Raw genomic sequence first — 19,210 nt, forward strand, 5'->3', positions numbered from 1 at the left:
CTGCTGCTGCGGCCAAAGAAAACTGCCTTTTCCGCGTTACATTTGTTGTTGTTTGGGCTGCCTTTTTGTTGTCGTTTTCTATTTTCCTTTTCATTTTTCCCTGTTCCGCTGCATTTGTTGTTGTTTCGTCTCTTTTCCGCCTTTTTGCTCTTTTGACAGTTTTTTGTCGACGGGAAAAACCCCCCTTGTGCGAAAAGCCCGCGATAAAAAGTGCGCAGCCGCCGCTCTTTCACTCGATTTGAACACTCAAAAAGGGAACTGAACTCACCTCAAACCTTTGAGTTTTATTATTTTCCAGATACCGCCGCTTCTCTGTTGTTTATCAGCTTCCGCTGGCCTATCGCCGCAAATATTTCAAATTTCGAATTTCAAATTTCTGACTTATGACTAGCACAGTAACCGAAAAAAAAATTAACAAAACATCGGATTTCCCATTCAGTGAAGTCGAAGACGTTATTATTTAGCGCACGCTGTAACTTTCAATCAAAGTCTTTATCAACCGCAGACTGTAAACAATTTTAATGATTACGTATTATGTATGTAGTATATAGTATAGTATGTATATGGTGTATATTATATGCAAAAACAAACAAACACACGACCGCACAGATAAGTGGGCTTATCGGTTGCTGGGAACCCAGTTTACTAGTATTACTTTCTGTGCTCCTATTTTACTACTATTTATTTATTGTAATCAGTTTCGTATTGCTTTGATTGCTTTTTGTTTTTCCACACCCAAATCGGGGATCGCATTTCGCGTTTCGCACCGAGATGATCGCTCGAGCACAACGCGCCAAAATCAACTGAAATCCAACTGAAATTGAATAAAGCGAACAGCCTCTGAATTCGAAATAGAAAAAATGAAAAAAAAAAATGAAAATAGATCGGCATGCTGAACGGCAGAGAAAGACGGGCAGTTTTAATCACACACGCAAAAAAGTCATAATAAAATTGAAAATGGAAAGCGAAAAAATCATGAAACGTGAGAGAAGACTCAGCAGAGGAAATGGGAAATCACGGAGCGGAGAAATCTTAATTATGACTAAAACTAAAGCAAATCAAAAAGATCACGAAAACAAATAGTAGTTTAACCCTTTAAACCTACGTGATTTGTTTAATATCTTTTCTAGCTTTCATTTATTATTGCTTAAAGATATCACAGCACATTATAAACCAGCTGCAGATCAAATTCAACCGAAAAAAATATGTTCAAGAAAAGTAGAGGACCAATTGAAATAGAGCAAAACTAAACATGATATATGGGATGATGAATTCGAAAAATAAACTTTGCCATCAGAGCGATTTCATCTTAGGCCATTCACATCACAGGAAGCAAAAGATCACGATGCGAAAACATCATCATCAAAGGGCTGCTCGAAATCTCTGAACAAATTTCCCAATCAATTCGAAAAGTCAACAAGTGAAACTTAAATATTGATGCGATCCGAGTGCTCTGATCACCGATCAATCAAGTATGCTCTAACCACTCAAGCAAACACACTTCATAACTGATTGATTTACTAAGGAGGGAAACTAAGTGGGTTAGCAACCATTTGAGAATGAAAAGTGTGAATGATTCAAGCGATACTCATAGATAGTAATCTTGCAATAGGCTATATCATTAATGATCTCTGGGAGCAACACTTTCAATTCTTATCAGTGCCAGAAGATACAGAGAGGTTAGTACCCATCTAATGATCATTATGGAACATTAAAAAACTTGTTTAGATACGTTTATTACAGCTGCCCAAAAGATAAGATATCTCCCAGATCGCGAACGATCTCCAGAGTTGTTTTTGTGAATCTATACAGATTCGAAAATATTTCAATACGCAAAATCTGCCACATTTCAAATTGCTTGTTCCGATTTCAATTGCAATGATCAATTCGTTGGAAAATAGTCACATGCTGCACTTAAATCTGAAATTGCTGAAACAGGGCAAAAATTGCACGACGGCGCTCAATCTTGATTGTTGTCTGTCGTTGTGGATGTGCATGTGTAGATGTTCAGTAATGATCACAATCACAATCACAATCACAATCACGATCACGAGCTTCTTTCTTATTTGATTTTATTGCTCGACTGCCGATCTTCGTTATGACAAATCAATTTGTTTATTGCTGCGGTTGTGCCGTCGTTATTGTTATTTTTATTATTATTATTATGGTTATGGCCGTTGCTGCTGTGGCACTACGTAATATAATTGCAATTAAACAAACACCAAATAGAACTGTATGTGCGCTGCCAGCGAGAGTCCAATTGGAATCGAATCGGAAACCGAGTTCCAATTCACAGATCCGAGTTCCCACTTCCGAGTTCCGAGCAGAACAGAACCGCTCTGACAACGCAGCCCGACTGATTCTGAGTTTCGACCGCCGTTGCCATCGAACCGCATCGAAAAAAAGGTCGGAAAGTGTTAAGCCAACGTCAACAAAAAACGAGGGGGCGCTGTAGGGTTAAGCGGGGGACGGCGACGAAAGCCAAAAGAAATTGAAATGAAGACCGGGAAACGGAAGCTCCCCAAAACAAATAATACCCGAAATAACTTAGAATTATTAATAAAAGATATTCGATATCCCTTGTGCACATATACGGTAAATGCAAAAAAAAATACATTAAAAATGGCAAAATATTGGAAGTGGTAAGAAAAACTAATCATAAACAAAGAAATTCATTAATTGTTCTAAAAATTCATTAAAAATATATGTTTGTAATCTGAATTACCGAGTGCCCTCTTTATTAATATGAAATAAATAAATTATTCTTTATATCTTATCATATTTCTAAACATATCATTCTGAGTACCTGCTATCAGACTGCTATTAGGTGGAATTAACCGAAATGCTATAAAGTGATGAGCAAATAAATTAAAGTAATTATTTTCGCACTTGTTTGTTTAGTTTCTACATAACTTTGGAAAAAACGTTTAATATGGGAACAATAGAAATAAGTTTTAAATAAAATGCACTAAATTAATGCATGGAAAACCTTAAGACTGCAGTCTTATTTTTTGCCAAGTGCAGATTGAGAAAATGTGCTGCACTTTTGTTGCCATTGACGTTGTTAACGATTTTCAAATAGCGCGCGGCAGTTGACACCCCTTGCCCCATTGGCCCCTCCCCCTTCTCGAACGCCCCTTTTTTTCAGTGTCGTCATTAGCAACGTTGCCGGCAAAAAATTGTTATTTCTGTTGTTTGTTTGACTTTCGCCTCGTTCGGTCTCGTTTAAGGTTTTGTTTGCCCGAACGCTCTATCAGTTGGAACTTCTGAACATTCTGATAAGAATACCAGACCGCCCACCTCCCCCCGCTACACAGTCCCTCCGCTCAGGTGGTACACGTTAATTTATCGCAATCATTTGGGGAAATCGGTCAGTAAATGCCTGGGGGCTGACCACCACATGGCTCATTACCAAATTGGGGCAAGTGCTGCCGAAAAGCCAAGGCAGCGGGGGCACTATAGGGTTAAATGCGGTGGGATAGGGTTTTCTTTTTTCTAGGTCACACGATCGGAATTCAGAAACTCAGAAGGATCAATCGAAAATTCTATATATTAAAGTTGTTTATACTATTGAACTGAATTATCCACTTTTCGGATTACTTGGTTCCTACCTCTATTTGTTCGATATATATAATAGATATATTTTTTGTTTCGCAATCGTTTCACCCTTTTCCCTCGCCTTTAAAAAAAAACACTCTATCCTCTTCAGATCCAACCGAGTGTGACATTTGATTGGATTTTTGCGTATTTATATCATTTTTTTCCTGTTATTTTTGATTTCGATTCGCCTATAAAAATTCAATACATATACATATAGGCAGATAAATATATGCATATATATATTGTATAAATATGTATGTATATGCAGAGCTCTGCGCAGCAAATCTAAAATATGTGCACACTGCCACATGTATCAGCTATATCATCATTATAGATATAATTTTCACATATCGTTCCTACACGTTTGTTTTTGCTGTTCCTATGGACTAAATGCGTCAATTAAATATAAAGAGCAATAATAAATGAAGTATACAAAGCGGCGTGAGCGATGCAGATCCTAAGATTCTCGTCTCGTATATAAAGATTATAAATAAAATATGATTTTCAATGACACTATAAATCGAAACACCTGCAGGTGCATACGGACGGCAAAAGCAAAATAAATACAAGTATCCGTTGCGTTAAAAGATTTAGAGCCCAAGGAAAACTCAATGCCCAGAAAAGAATATGTAGATTTCCAATCCGCATAGACGTTATGTACTATATAATCCCGATATATGCCATTCGGTTTCAGGTTCTGCGTATGCTTAATTTATTTGCAATTTGGATTTCGGATTTTTACGAGCTTCTTTAATGACATTTCGCTGAATTTGGATCGTCAGGGGTATGATCTTTATAGAGGGGGTGCGAACAATCAGCTGTCTAGCTTGTTACGTGCCTCATTAAGAATTTTTCTGGCTTTAATTGACAGAACAACAAAGTCCGCACAGAAATAAGACATAGAAATCAGAATTTGATTTCGTTTATTATAAATTTCCAATGTTTTCTGACTGCTCATTAAATTTAATTTTTCGCCACAATAAATATGCCAAGGTCAAGTCACGGCGAAATGTATTTTTCTCAATGTTTCTATGGAGGAAATTTCGGCCAAGACTTTGGGATTTTTTTAGATCGGAAAATATAATTTTCATTTACTACAATATCTAAACCAACTAAACTAGTAACTCGCATTATGTAAACGGAAAGAAATAACCGCATATTTTTGGGCTGAACCAATAAAAAACACAATATCCATGTGCATTAATAAGAAAACACATTTACATATAGTATGTGATATTTTTTTAAAGTGCCAATAAATAGTATAGAACGAATGGTGGTTGGCAAAGCAAATTTGTAGCGCCTGAGAAACGATAAAATAATATATTTGCAACCTTCAGCATTTTCCTCGCTGCCTCCCTGTTTGATCGCTGCCAATTTAATTTAATTTATTTGTTTTTTACTTTCTCATTTACCCATTCGCCGCGACTCGTTTGAACAATTTTGTTGTCATCTTCGCGTTTTTAATAATTTAGCACCATGCCGCCAAGTGGATCACGGTGCATGTTGCTGTCACTGGCTGCCTCTGGCTTCTGATTTATTTATTCATTGATTTGTCAATGATTTAACGTAAAAGTTAGCTAACAAAGCGCCCAAGAAGCAACAGTCTAGCCACACAATTAATATGCAACGCTGCTTTGGCCGAAGCAACAGGGTTTTTGCCTAAGAAGTTATGGTAACTGGGGTTCCCTGGTTTTACATTTGCTACATATTCCACTTAAAGGTTTACCTGACTTTGTTGCATACTTTTCAAAGATTTATTCACTTTATTTTTAGTTTCGTTTTAAATCTAAGACCGAATGAATTGCTTCTTTTGGGTAGAATTTTATGCACTTTTTATATTTCATATCTATTTTCGCTACGAACAGTTAGGGGAAAACGCAACAGGATATACCGTTACAAGTCCATTCTGGCATCCACATTAAGGCAGGATCTATCATGTCTTCCTTCATTGCTTATGTGCTTATGCTTAGTAAGTTTACAATTATTCACCTTTGCAAAACTGTGTGGTCGTGTGCTTCAAATTCGATGTTAATTTGTGTAATCTGTTATGTTTCGCTATCTTTCTTTGAGTTTACCTATTTATTGAGAACTGTTTTGGGTTTGTGTTTCGTTAGGCTTTTTGTTGGTTATTTGTTGTTGGAACACTTGCAAAAAATAAAACAAAACTTCAAAACTTAAATCGCGGCATTAGCGCGTGCGAGCGAGATGGCGCGTTTGCACGCGTGTTTACCGTTGGACGCGTGTGCCGCTATTACCGTTACAGCCCCGTTTCCGAATCCTTTTTTTCAGCCGCGTTCTGCCAAACGATTCGTCCTGGTCGACGACATGCGTGCAAATAAACGAGCAAATCCCGAGCAAAGCGTTGCCAGCCGCCAGAAGTGCTCGACTCATTCGGTTCTCCCCGTTTCTCTATTCCCCCCATTTTCTCACCCTCGCCACCGCCCTCCTACGACAATTCCACTCGTTCTTTCCTACGAGTGGAGCGCACAGCAAAAAGAGCCGGAGAGCTCACGGCGTGAGAGCGCGCGCGAGATAGAGCGCGCGAGAGAGAGATAGTGAAAGTGAGAGCGAGTTTAAGCCAATTCGCATTTTATTGAGCGACAAAAGCAGACTTCTTCGGATCGGTCTCCTCGAAAAAGAGCTCCAGCAGACTCATCTTGAGCAGCTGATCCCCATCCAGGCGCTCCACGCCCTTCCAGCGTATGAGTGTCGGTATGCCCTCCACCGAGTAGGGCGGCTTTCGGAACACGTTGTCCTTGCCCATCCAGAACTCTCGGTTGCCCACGTCCACCACCAGGATCATGCACTCCGCCGGCGCGTGGGTGCGGAAGGCACTCATGATAGTGTCCTCGGCTGCAAAATATCAGCGATAATTGGGTTTACTTAAGGGGGTGCTACAATCAACGAAGCTATTGACGCCACAACTATGCGATGAAATGCATGGAAATGATATAGATGAACCTAAAACTCAAAGCAAAAGCAACTGTAATTAAAGAGCTACCTAATAGCTTTATGCCTAAATAGAAACTAACCTAAAACCACAAATGAATGCATGAGAAGCGTGATAAGCAAGAAAGAACCGTGCCCAACTGGTGGACTAGTAACGAAGTGCGGTCGCGTGCCTCGGTGGGCGATGGGGAATTCGACACCTACCCGCCACGCAGTCCGGACACCAGCTGCGTCCGGCCTTGTCCTTCTCGCCATAGAAGTAGATGTAGATAGGGCTGCGCTGGTTCTCGTACAGCTTGATCAGATTCTCCATCTCCTTGAAGCCCCGTGCCGGTACGTAGTCGGGCATGCTGCCGTTGTAGAGGTGTGTGTGTGTGAATTTCTTGATTTCTGGCTCAAATTTGGCGTCTTGAACGGCGTTGCGGCTGGAGTACAAGTGAATTCCGTTTGCGGCGATTTCATGCGGATACCAAACAGCCCAAATTCAATTCCAATCTTATCTGGATCTTATCACTGGGTGTTACGGGTCACTTAGCCGCTGCTTATCGGCCATCGGTAAGGTTTATCGGGTAAATTAATGGCGTTTAATTTCGTAGTTTGCAGTGTTTTTCAATCTGTTTTGTTTTCTATTTTGCGGCAAGCTCCAACAACTGGGACCACACTGCCGCTCCAGCGAACGCACCACAGCCGGCGGTGCGTGCTGTTAGGCGCGCCGTGGTGAGTACGGAACTGTTAACCGTTTATCGAAACTCGACTCGAGAGCTTTTACTTAAAACATTTGGCACAATGAAAATTTTGACATTTTTATGGCATAAATCTATTGGATTGTTGCGTTTGTTCCACACAAATAACCTAAACTTTACCACTTTGGTCATGTTACATATCGCTGAGCTGTGAATATTTTCAAATGCTGGGCGGTCGATGTTTTCTGTTCTGTTGGTATTTCTGTTAAGTTCCGCAAACAGCACAAAATGCCAACTAACAGAAAACAAATCAAATAAGAAAAGTATTTAAAATAAAAATTGAGGTAAAATAAAGAATATTGCATTGTTGATTTTAAAACATTACTAATGTTGTAGTTACTTGTATCACTTGTAGTTATATGCACTATAGTACTTATTACTATTTGCTTGGTCGTATTTATATTACCCAATTCTTAACTAATGTTAACAAATTCTTCTGTAATTTGGCGGGATTTTAAAAACGATATTGGAAAGTAGTTTACAAATCTGCAAGCAGTTTCAACACATTAATAGATATTTTTAAATTTGATAAGAAAAGGAATTGGAAATATTTATGCAGCTAAAACACAACTTTCAGGTAACCATCTGCAAAAAATATGAATATGCCTCATAAATTTCGGAAGTTATATTCTTATATTATATTTTCTGCTCACTTTCCTCCAAGTGAATGAAGTGCATAAATTCTGCTTAATCAGGCATAACCCTGACACAATTTGTCGGTTCTCACAACTTGAACTTCGTTGGGGGTCACTTAAATGGAAGACTGAAAATCTCTCAAAAAAACTGCAAGCCCAGTAAGAAATGGCTTATAAAATGGTTGGCGCACCGGCAGAAGTATTCAGTGTTTCACAGTTACCACGATGGGTAAGCGTTCAAAAGGCGTATTGTACCAAAGATCATACTCATCAACAATTCATCAACTCACATTTCAGCTGCGTACAAGAGTTCCCTGCTGCTGCTGACGCTTCTGCTGGCCATCCACCTGGAGGCCTCCAAGATCGTCTACAAGAAGCCGCTCTACGGGATGGGCAATCTCATTAAGGACAAGCGTGTGAAGACGAAGCCTGTCAAGCTGGAAACCAGCTCCACCAGCAGCACCACCACGAGAAGCACCACCGCCGCAGAGGATTGGCCAACGGCCGTTGAGTTTGTGATCATGACGACGCCCGCCAGCGAGCTGGAAGCCAGCTCGGAATCCGTTGGTGCCATCAATGGCACCACAGAATCGCCCGTTGGTGAGGCGCCCTACATCGGATTGTCGGAGGGATCTACCAGATCCATCCAGGTGGAACCATCCACCAGCTCACCGCTGAGCACAACCCCAGCGAGCAGCAGTCTGGCGAGCAGCATTCCCTCGCCACCGACACCTGGAGTGCTCGTCCAGGATAATCAGCCAGTTCCCTGCACCTGCGGCGTCTTCCTCTCCTCGCAAATACCCAATGGCTTGCCCACGAAACCACTTATACACCAGGAATTGGATCACATGTTCCCCTGCAATGCCATCGGTCGCAAGCAGTGTCAAACCAAATGCCTGGAGACGGTGAGTACTGTACAGGGGACACCGGGAGGAGCGCTCAATAAACTCAACGCTGTCTTTGTTTGTAGATCGTACAGCACTTGCCGAATTCCGCAAATATAGTGTGCTCGGCGCTGGGTCACGATTGCCACAAGGAACGGGCGTATTTGTTCATCAAGAACTGCCACAACCAATGGGTTAATACGAATCTGCAGGCGGGCAGGGAGTACTGTTGTCGCTCTGGCCTTCCATACCGCTGCCCATTGATGGGTTAACACGCTGCAAATGAAATAAATGCCTGATATGAAACAATGTTCAACTGTATTACAAACGGTGTTATGGGGTTTAAACAGAGACTGTGTATTTAATGGGTTAATATTTGAAACCAGCTAACAGTGGTTCGAGTTCGTGCTGAATTAGTCCCAGCGGTTGCGGTTTCTGCTAGCGAGTGCGTATTTTTTCAAGATAACAGTATATTCGTGGTGTATTCAGGCCTTAAAGCAAAAACAAAAGAACTGGTTACACTGAAATTTTTGGCAATAAATAAAGTGTAAGTAAGTTAAGGAAAACAAAGCGCCCTCAGGCAATAACTTCCCCCAAGCCAGTAAGTTAGCTTCCAACTAGGTAAGTGTTCCACAATTCAGTTCAATCACTGAAACACCAATAACTCAACAGTTTTGCACCCGTTTTTATCAACCAGAACAATGGTGTGCGTGCCCTGTTTCATCATTCCACTGCTGCTGTACATTTGGCACAAGTTCGTCCAGCCGATCCTTCTGCGCTACTGGAATCCCTGGGCGAAGAAGGACGCCGAGGGCAATGTGATCAACAAGGCGCCCGACTTCCCCTTCGAGTGCAAGGGCGGCGTTTGCCCCTTCGTGCCGGGGGCCAAGAAAACCCCGACAAGCGCCAGTGATGCGGATGCCACGGTGACGGAGGCGGCGGCGGTGGCGGCGGAAGCCAAGAAGGATATCTAGTCGAAATGTTCCAAATACCATAACTATAACTTTTTTTTGACCTTGTTCATAAGCCTAGAAAAATGACGCACACTACACACAAAGAAAAACAACACCAATCCAACGTGCGATGTGTGGTGGGCGGCGGTCGGTTGGGGGGCGTGGCCGCTGGGGCGCACCAAGAATGCCCATCGAGTAATTAACTTTAATTAAATGTACACCTTGACCACGCGAAACAGTTGCTCTTTTCCTGCGGGTTCCTCTGGGGTTAAAGGTTAACTTCACACATTTCCATTAGCCACAATATATGTTTATGTGAATGTTACACATTATTCTAGGTGCATACTGTTAAAAACTGCTAAAGAATTCGCGTTTTTAACAGTTCGTCAATGAATGAAATAAATAAAATGAAATGAAATAAACACACGGCTTTTAAAATAATTATTTAATATTTATTATTTATGTCAAAAAGGTTGCAGTTTCGTTTTGCTGTCTGGCTGTTTAAGTTAGGAAAACAAGTAATTTTACAATTTACACATTAAAAACTTACACAAATTATAGGCGAAAGAAATTCGAGCAAATCGAACGAGAAAGTCGTGTCTGCGTTTCTCTAAGTGCGTGCTTTTCTGTTGCATATTTTTTGAAAATATCTATTCATCATCTTAGATCATAGAGGCGTCTTATATATATAGTAAACTTGGCTGGTTACTGTCTATATCATTTTTTTTTTTTCGTTTCGTTTCGTTTTTTGTTTTGTTTTAATTAAACTTATACGTTTCCGTTGGTGATTTGTGATTTTGTGTAATTTTTGCAAATTCTTTTGTATTTGTATTTGTATGTGTCAACTTAAATCAAACAGTTATGAGAATCTTTTTACAGTTTAGCTTAGTCAATATGTAATAATACATAATAGTCATAATAATAATAATAAAAAAAAACTTGGTGTAAAAAAAAAGGTTTGATGCGGTGTACGTCTAACAATTTTGTTTATATAAGCACTTCAGTTTCAAAACCTACAGAACTATGAAATTTATTTATATATATATATATCTATATATATATGTATATATTTATATAGCCTGTGGGCCATAATTAAATGTAGAATTCGATAAAAACTTAGCGTAGTCTTATGGCCTAGTGATATAATGGTCACTTACAACTACAAATGCCCCACAAACGTTTAATCGATCAATCAGAATTTGCGCTAAGTGTAGTTTCTCCTCTTCCTCTGTCTGCTTATGTTGCTTTTTTGTTTGTTGGTTCTTTCTTTTTACTGGAAGCTACGATGACGTTACGACAATAAGATAAAAAGCGCCACAAAACGAGCTCTTAACTGGAATATCTATGAGTAGATATATATATCTATATCTATATCTATATATATATAAATATATATATATATATATATATATATGCGATCGGCGCGCACTGTACAACAATCATAAAAATAATTTAAGTTACTACAATTTATGACGCTTCTCCCGCTAGAATCGCGTATTTTCAACTAACATCTAAAACTTATGGACACACAAAAAAAAAAAAATAGTCGCGTGAAAAAATACATAATCGTTAGAGATTAGAGAATTACAATATATAGCATTTTTAGATAGAACGTAGCCGCGGACTCTTTAAGAGTCCCTCTGCTGATATCCTTGGCAAACCATCCTCCAATTATCCTCATCCGATCTCAATCAGATCACCCAGATCATCCAGATCAAGTGGAACACCGACTTATGGTCAAATGTAGATGGCCTCGGAACCCTTGTTGGCCTGATGGCCACCGGAAATGTAGAGATTATTGGCCGCCGGCGACTGGACGCCCTCGCTCCAATCGGAATTCGATCGCGGCGACGAGGAGGACCAGTGGCCAGGTGACTCCGGCGAGGGCGTTGGGTAGCTGTCCAGCGTTTGGACCAAATGCTGCGGCGTATGGCCGCCGGAATGCTGGCTCGGTGGCGTTAGGTACTGGTAGAAGGCCTGCTGGTTGTGCTGCGACGACGGCGACAGCATGTTGGTCGACGGCGACGAGCCGGACATCGAACTTTGTATAGAGGGCGGATTCATTTGACCCGAGTGAAATGAGTCTGCGAGTGGAGATGGTAAAGTTATTAGTCAGCTTGCATGGAAATACGTAGCAAGATGGATAGCAAGATGGCAAGACCCTGCAAACCAATGCATCTAAAGTAATTGGTGACCTACCCGGAGATCCACAAAATCCATTCAGGTCCAAGCCCGCTGAACCGAACTCCAGGCCTCCGAGTTGCTGCTGCTGTTGCTGCTGCTGCTGCTGTTGCTGCTGCTGCTGCTGCTGATGTTGCTGCTGTTGCTGCTGCTGTTGCTGGGGGGATATCGTTTGCATTATTGCACTGCTCTTGGAGGATTGCGGCGGGGCGAGCATAATGCCCATATCGCTGCCCGTTGGCGAGATTATACCCAAGCTCACGGGCGAATTCTGTGGCCCCTGGCCACCAGCGCCACCACCTCCGCCGCCGACCACGCCACCGCCATTGGCGCCGCCCAGCAGGCTGTTCAGATTGCTGCCACCGAACTGCTTCTGCTGTGTGGCATGCCGCATCGCCTGGATGTGGGTGGGCGAGGTGGGCAGACTGGGTCGCGACTTGGCCGGCGATGGTGAACCTATAGCGTGTAAATTGAAATGATTAGTATACACACATGCACCAACTAACAGATGATAGCTGATAGCTAACTTGCAACTTGAAACTCACCCAGGTAGGCGTGGGGCGATAGCGCCAGGCTGCTCTGCACCGAATGAGGTGGCGACTGGTTCGAGTACGGCGGACTGAGTCCCTGCTCGTGGCTATTGCCGTTTCCGGCACCAGTCAGACCGCCCATGCCGCAGAGGCCGCCGGGCAGGATGCCGGCGCCGACACCGTTCCGCTGGCCATTCCCATTCATGCCGAGTCCTTGGCCGTTGAGCAGCTCCTGCTGAAATGGCGAGCCCATCGAGTAGCCGTAGTTGTCCAGCTTGATCATGTCCAGCCCGTTGCCCTGCAGCGACTGCATCGACTGCGCATTCTGCAATTGTAATTGAGTGCGTTAGTAAACCGCTTCTACCACTGATCCGCTGATCCGGTGATCCGGTGATCCGGTGAACCGGTGATCCTTCAGCACAACTCCACCACTTACCTTGATGCAATCCTCATAGCTCGGTGGCTGTTTGGCGCCCGTGTTCAGATTGCCGTTCGCCAGCGGTGCGGCCATCGCGTTCGAGTACATGGAACTGGTGTCGTACGGACTGGGCAGATTCCCGCCCATGCCCACGCCCACCGGCGATCCCTCCAGTTCGTGTGACATGGCCGCCACGGCTGCCGCTGCCGCTGCTGCTGCAGCTGCTTGTGCCGCCGAATTCGAGGGCGGTACACCCGGCACGCCCGGCACACCCGACACTCCTCCCCCCGTCAGCTGGCCCGGATTCAGGCCATTCAAGTTGGCGGCCTTTTTTGAGGCCGCACTTGTCTTTTTTGAACTGGCCTTGCGTCGCAAACTGCCCGTGGCATCGAGTCCATTGTCGGGACTGCCCTCGATCAGCTTGGCCTTCTTGGCCGCCTTCTGTTTGGCTGTCTGGCTGCTCTGCTTGCCGCTGGCGTTGCCGTTGCCATTGTTGCCGCCATTGCCGGCGGATATGACCGTCGGCTGGGTGATCAGCTGCGGCTGCTGCTGGCCAGGCGGCGGTGAACCGATCATCGCCTGCGGTGTCATGCTCAGCATTTGCGGAGATCGCGGCACATGCTCGTCCAGCAGCCGGACGATATCGTGATGCAGTCGCTCGCTGGCCACGTCCCGTGGCAGTCGGTCCATGTGATCGGTAATCTCGCGATTGGCAAAGTTATCCAGCAGCGCCTTGCACGCCTCATAGCTGCCCTCTCGTGCGGCCAGGAACAGCGGTGTCTCATCCTTATCATCCTGGGCATCCCGATTGGCGTGATGCATCAGCAGAATGTTCACCGCTTCGGTATTGTTCACCGCCGCCGCCCAGTGGAGAGCGGTCTTGCCGGAGTTATCCGCCGCATTGATGTCCGCATCGGCGGTGATCAGATCCTCCACCATGCCCTCGATGGCCAGGCGAGCGGCCAGTATCAGTGGCGTTGTGCCGTCGTGCATCCGGGCGTTTAGATTGGTGGCCCTGTTCCTCAGCAGTATCTGGAATACACCCATGGCATCGGCGGCGACAGCAGCGTGCAGTGGTGTCCTGCCGGTGTTATCCTGGCAATTGGCATCCGCACCGGCGTCCAGTAATCTCTTGGCGGCATCGGCACGCGCAAAGCGAGCCGCCAAATGCAGCGATGTCTCGCCGGTTTTGTCCATGGTGGCATTCAGTTCGGCTCCCTGGGCCAGTAGATCGGATATCACCTGGGCGGTACTGTCCTCGTTGTTTTCGATGTCCTCGCCGGTGTCCAGACCGCCACCGCGCACGGCTGCAATCATCAGGGGAGTCAGTCCGCAAGGGCCACGTGCATCCACATCATGCTTGCCTCCATCCTGGTGCGCCGGCGGTGTCATTATGGCACGCACATCGACCACATCCAGGTGGGCCTGCGACCAGACCCTCTGGTCCGCCTCCTCGTACTCGCTGACCATTGTGTGATCACTGGCATAGCCACCATTGTTGCCCAGACCCACGCCGGAAACGGGATCACTGCGCTGCCTCTTGGGCAGCGGCATATCCGATTCATCGTCGGACCAATGGGCGCCCGGCTGGCCGACTCCCTGCGACTGCAGGGCCACCTGTTTGTTGAGGTTGCGCATCTCCTGGCCGTGGGGATCACGGCGACGCCGCGACATAACCGCTGCCGGTGCGCGGAATCCCTCCGGGAACCAGGTGACGCCATGCGCCCGCTTGCGTTGCGTGCTGAGGACCATGCCAAAGAAGGCCAGTGCCAGGATGACCAGTATGATGCCGGTTATCACGTACTTTACGTTCGCCGGCGGCTCACCATTGTCCTCGTCGCCGGGATTCTTGATGCCACGCACGCTGTGTATCTGGAAGTCGTTCCGCAGCTGATGTTTGGCCGCCGTGGCAGCCAGGAATTCGGCCGCCTCCACGGCGTGGGTGAAGCATTCGGTGCACTTGCGATTGTCAATCTCCAGATAGATTTGTATGCCCGTCTGGTGGACCTGTTGCGTGTAGAGTATCTTGTTTTTCCTCGCAAATTCGGTGTCTTCGATCTCCGGGACGCGCACATTGTCCTTCCAGTTTATGATGATGTCGTGGCCGAGGGCGTCCTTCTTCAGCCGCACCGTTGTCCGCAGCATGTGGCTCATATTCCTGAGGAACTGCGCCTGTATCTGACGGAATGCCTCCACATTCATCAGCATCACCACGGACATGGCACCCTCGGCGAGAACCGGTGACTGTGTCTTGTTCTCGCAGTCGAGACCGTCCCAGCTGCACTCCGCATTGTTGCATCCGTAGTCGCAGAAGCCATCGCCGTAGTGCTTCTGGCAGTAGGCATCGAAGAGGCTGTCGCAGCTCTTCAGCTTCTGCTCGCAGTCGTGACCATCGTAGTGGCAGGCGGCATTGTTGCACTCCTCGTTGCATTTGCCATTCTTGAACTTGTTCCAGCACTCGTTGGCCGTGCAATTGGCCCACGGATTGATGCCCAGCGAGCAATCGTTGCCATCAAAGTTGCAGGCGTATGTGTTGCAATTCTTATCGCAGATGCCGTCGCCCTGCTTCTCGGTGCAGCCCGCCTTGTCGCACATGGCCCGCTGTTGCTCCAGATCCGCTGCATAGCGGACACTTCCCGATCCGGAGCCACCATTCCAGCCCGGGTAGTTGGCATCATAGATGTCGCAGCGTTTGCCCTTCCATTTGCTTGGGCAAAGGCACTCGAAGTCGCCCAGAAGATCCTCGCAGGCGGCGCCCTGGTCGCAGGGATTTGGCGAGCATTCGTCAAGCGTATCGATCTCGCAGTGCTCACCCAGTGTGCCCCTCGGACACTCGCAGCGGTAGCCGAATCCCTCGTCGGCGACCACACAGTTGCCCACCCGGCAGGGATTCGAATCACAGTCTTGGCCACTCTGCTCACAGTTCTTGCCGTAGTAGCCATTATTGCAGATGCAGTGGTGGCCACTCTGTCGGATGTTGCAGTTGCCGCCATTCAGGCACGGGCTCTGCGCACAAAAGTCCACCTTGTGCTCGCAATGTCGTCCCATGTGTCCGGGTCGGCAGTTGCAGTGGTAGTTATTCACCAGCTGCACGCAGTCCAGGGTGCCGGCATTCGAGCAGGGATTGCTCAGGCACTCGTTGATGTCGCCCTCGCAGCGGGCACCAACGAAACCAGGCTGACAGACGCACTCGAAGCCGCCGACGCGATCGATGCAGCTGCCATTGTTGTGGCACGCACCCGGTTTGCAGTCGTCCTTGTTGATCTCGCAAATGATGCCCATCGTTCCCGGCGGACAGCTGCAGCTAAAGTTCATCACGCGGTCGTGGCAGGTGCCGCCATTCTGGCAGGGATTCGGCGCACAGTCATCGATGTTCAGTTCGCAGTTCTGGCCCTGGAAACCCTGGCGACACTGGCACTCGTAGGCGCCAATGAGATCACGGCAGGTGCCACCATTCTGGCACGGTTGCGACTGACACTCGTCGATCTCCTTTTGGCAATAGCTACCCGCGTATCCCTGGGAGCAGTAGCAGACGTGACTATTTCCGTAATCCTTGCACGTGCCATTGTTGCACAACTGGCGCAGGCTCAGTCCCTTCCGGTCCGCCGCATCCTGGCAGGATATGGTCTGGACATCGCACAGCTTACCGGTCCAACCCGCCGAGCACTTGCAGCTAAACTGATGCTTCATCTGGCTACAGGTCGCCCCATTCTCGCACGGCGACTGACCACACCAGTCCACATACTCGGAGCACTGTTTGCCCGTAAAGCCGCTGGGACAATGGCATGTGTACTCGTTGTTTTGCTCATGACAGGTGGCTCCATTGAGGCAGGGATTCGAATCGCACTTGTTCAGCTTGTACTGGCAATTGGCACCGGAGAATCCGGCCAGACAGCTGCAGTTGTAGCCATTGATGCCGTCGATGCAGCTGCCACCGTTCAAGCACGAGCTCTCCGTGCAGTCCTCGTCATTCGTCTGGCAATTGATGCCGGAGAAGCCAAGTGGACAGGTGCAGGTGTAGCTGTTCACGTACTGGCTACAGGTGGCTCCATTCTGGCACGGCTGACTCAGGCACTCGTTGATGTCCGTCTCGCAGTGCTTGCCATCGAAGCCATCCACGCACAAGCAGCTGTAGTCACCGATCCCGTCCAGACACGTGCCACCGTTCTGGCACGGAAACGAGGCGCAATCGTCCGTATTGATGGCGCATTCTCTGCCCTCATAGCCCTTGGTGCACAGGCACCTGAACGAGCCGGGCACATTCACGCAGCTAGCACCATTCCGGCAGGGTGAGCTCAGCGAGCACTCGTCAATGTCCTCATCACAGTAGCGACCCGTATAGCCCAGTTTGCAGGTGCAGGAGAAGTCCAGGAAGTTTGAGCTGGGCGTGCACTTGGCCTCGTTCTTGCAGCGATTGCTGGCGCAGGGATCCATTTTGCTCTCGCAGTCCCTGCCCGTGAATGGCACTTTGCAGACGCACTTGTATCCGTTGACCTTGTCGATGCAGGTGCCACCATTGCCGCAGGGATTCGTCACACAATCGTCGATATTCGTTTCGCACTTCTGGCCCGTATAGCCCGGCATGCACTGGCAGCTAAAGGCGTTGAGCTTGTCGTAGCAGGTGCCGCCATGCTGGCAGGGATTGCTGCTGCACTCGTCGATGTCCAGCTCACACCGCTTGCCCGTGTATCCCGGCGGGCAGTGGCAGATGAACTCGTTGATCCCGTCCTCGCAGCGACCCTCGTTTACGCAGGGATTCGAGGCGCACTCGTCCACATCGCTGAGGCAGTGGGCGTCGTAGAATCCTCGGGGACACTCGCACTTGTAGCCATTCACCTGGTCAATGCAGACGCCATTGTTGGCACACGGACTGCTGATGCACTCGTCCACATTCTTCTCGCAGTGCTGACCGGTGAAACCGGGCACACACTGGCACTTGTAGGAGTTGATGCCATCGATGCAGGTGGCACCATTGTTGCACGGATTGCTGTGGCACTCATTCACGTTGACCTCGCAGTTCTTGCCACTGGTGCCAGCCTGGCACTGGCAGTAGTAGCTGCCCACACGATCCTGGCAATGGCCATCGAACTGGCAGGGATTCGATTCGCACTCGTTGATCTGCTTCTGGCAGATGTAGCCCGTGTAGCCGGGATCGCAGAGGCACTTGAAGCTGTTCACGTCGTCGATGCACTTGCCCCGATGGCAGGGATTCGAGTCGCAATCGTTGATGTTGATCTCGCAACTGGTGCCCGTGTAGCCCGGCGGACACTCGCAGCTGTAGCCCGCTATCGAGTCGTGGCAGATGCCACGATTCCGGCATGGCTGCGATTGACAGTCGTCTATGTTGATCTGACATCGTGCGCCCATGAAGCCCAGCGCACAGCTGCACTTAAATCCATTGATCTTGTCGTGGCAGGTGCCGTCGTTCAGGCAGGGATTCGATTGGCATTCGTCGATGTCGATCTCGCACTGGGTGCCAGTGAATCCTGGCATGCAGACGCAGCGGAAGGTGCCCGGATCATCCAGGCACGAGCCCTCGTTCTGGCACGGATGCGATTCGCACTCATTGATGTTCGTCTCGCAGCGCGGACCGGTGAATCCCTGCGAGCAATTGCATCTGTAGCTGCCCGGTGTGTTAACGCAAATGCCGTTGTGCTCGCACGGTGATCCCTGGTCACATTCGTCAATGTCCTCCGAGCAATCGACGCCCTTGTAGCCGGTGGCACAGGAGCAGGCGTAGGAGCCGTTAATGGGGCTTGTGTCGCAAATGGCGTCCGCGTGGCAGGGATTCGAGGTGCAGGCGTCGTCCAGGTGGCAGAGCAGACCCGTCTTGCCCTTGGTGCACTGGCAGTAGAAGCTGCCAACGCCATCGATGCACGTGGCGCCATAGAAACAGGCCGCCTGCTTGCAGTCGTCCGTGTTGTTGCTGCAATCCAATCCCGCCCAGCCATTCACACAGATGCAGCTGTACGAGCCGTGGGTGTTGGTGCAGGTGGCACCGTTCTGGCACACCGGATGATCCCGCTGGGCGCACTCGTCCACGTCGTCCTGGCAAAACTTGCCCGTGAAATTTGGCGGACAGCGGCAGGTGTAGTCCGAGATGCCGTCGATGCAGGTGCCTCCGTTCTGGCACAGATGTCCCAGGCAGTCGTCGTAGTTCTGTTCGCAGTTCTTGCCCTCGAAACCTTGGGTACAAATCACAATGTCACCATTAGTACGGAAGATCTTTCGTTTTAATACTAATACTATCCACTTTCAGTAGTTTAGAACAATCAAATTTTTAACGAGCGGCCGAACATTCAAGAAAATCCATATAT

The 19,210-nt window shown here is 47.5% G+C and overlaps 4 protein-coding genes across 6 annotated transcripts in view; 2 read left to right on the forward strand and 2 right to left on the reverse strand.

The window, feature by feature from the left end:
• Positions 1–6,172: 6,172 nt before the first annotated feature.
• Positions 6,173–7,371, reverse strand: LOC120456114 (thioredoxin domain-containing protein 17). The gene is made up of 2 exons (XM_039642741.1): positions 6,754–7,371; positions 6,173–6,453 (listed from the first exon to the last, which is right to left on the reverse strand). Exons 1-2 carry the CDS (start codon positions 6,896–6,898, stop codon positions 6,191–6,193), a joined length of 408 nt encoding a protein of 135 aa, XP_039498675.1. The 5' UTR covers positions 6,899–7,371; the 3' UTR covers positions 6,173–6,190.
• Positions 7,372–8,024: 653 nt separating this feature from the next.
• Positions 8,025–9,132, forward strand: LOC120455807 (follicle cell protein 3C-1). Its single transcript, XM_039642267.1, has 3 exons — positions 8,025–8,156; positions 8,225–8,832; positions 8,898–9,132. Exons 1-3 carry the CDS (start codon positions 8,153–8,155, stop codon positions 9,081–9,083), a joined length of 798 nt encoding a protein of 265 aa, XP_039498201.1. The 5' UTR covers positions 8,025–8,152; the 3' UTR covers positions 9,084–9,132.
• A 142-nt stretch (positions 9,133–9,274) lies between these two features.
• LOC120457269 (UPF0729 protein CG18508) lies at positions 9,275–10,000 on the forward strand. Of its 3 annotated transcripts, none has more exons than XM_039644687.1 (2): positions 9,275–9,432; positions 9,509–10,000. In XM_039644687.1, the coding sequence occupies exon 2, from the start codon at positions 9,513–9,515 to the stop codon at positions 9,783–9,785; it is 273 nt and encodes a 90-aa protein (XP_039500621.1). In that variant the 5' UTR covers positions 9,275–9,432; positions 9,509–9,512; the 3' UTR covers positions 9,786–10,000. The 3 variants fall into 3 exon arrangements, with proteins under 3 accessions (XP_039500621.1, XP_039500622.1, XP_039500625.1); XM_039644688.1 differs by having other exon boundaries at positions 9,313–9,412; XM_039644691.1 differs by having other exon boundaries at positions 9,317–9,412; positions 9,484–10,000.
• Positions 10,001–10,194: 194 nt separating this feature from the next.
• Positions 10,195–19,210, reverse strand: part of LOC120457270 (neurogenic locus Notch protein) — a 38,289-nt gene continuing 29,273 nt past the window's right edge. Inside the window, exons 6-9 of the mRNA XM_039644692.2 lie at positions 12,912–19,078; positions 12,491–12,800; positions 11,964–12,401; positions 10,195–11,848 (exon numbers count right to left, since the gene is read on the reverse strand). Coding sequence (XP_039500626.1) covers positions 11,502–11,848; positions 11,964–12,401; positions 12,491–12,800; positions 12,912–19,078 — 7,262 coding nt within the window. The 3' untranslated portion in view covers positions 10,195–11,501. The remainder of the gene's footprint in view (positions 11,849–11,963; positions 12,402–12,490; positions 12,801–12,911; positions 19,079–19,210) is intronic.

This window comes from Drosophila santomea, chromosome X, assembly GCF_016746245.2.
Source record: "Drosophila santomea strain STO CAGO 1482 chromosome X, Prin_Dsan_1.1, whole genome shotgun sequence".
Classification (NCBI taxonomy): Eukaryota; Metazoa; Arthropoda; class Insecta; order Diptera; family Drosophilidae; genus Drosophila; species Drosophila santomea.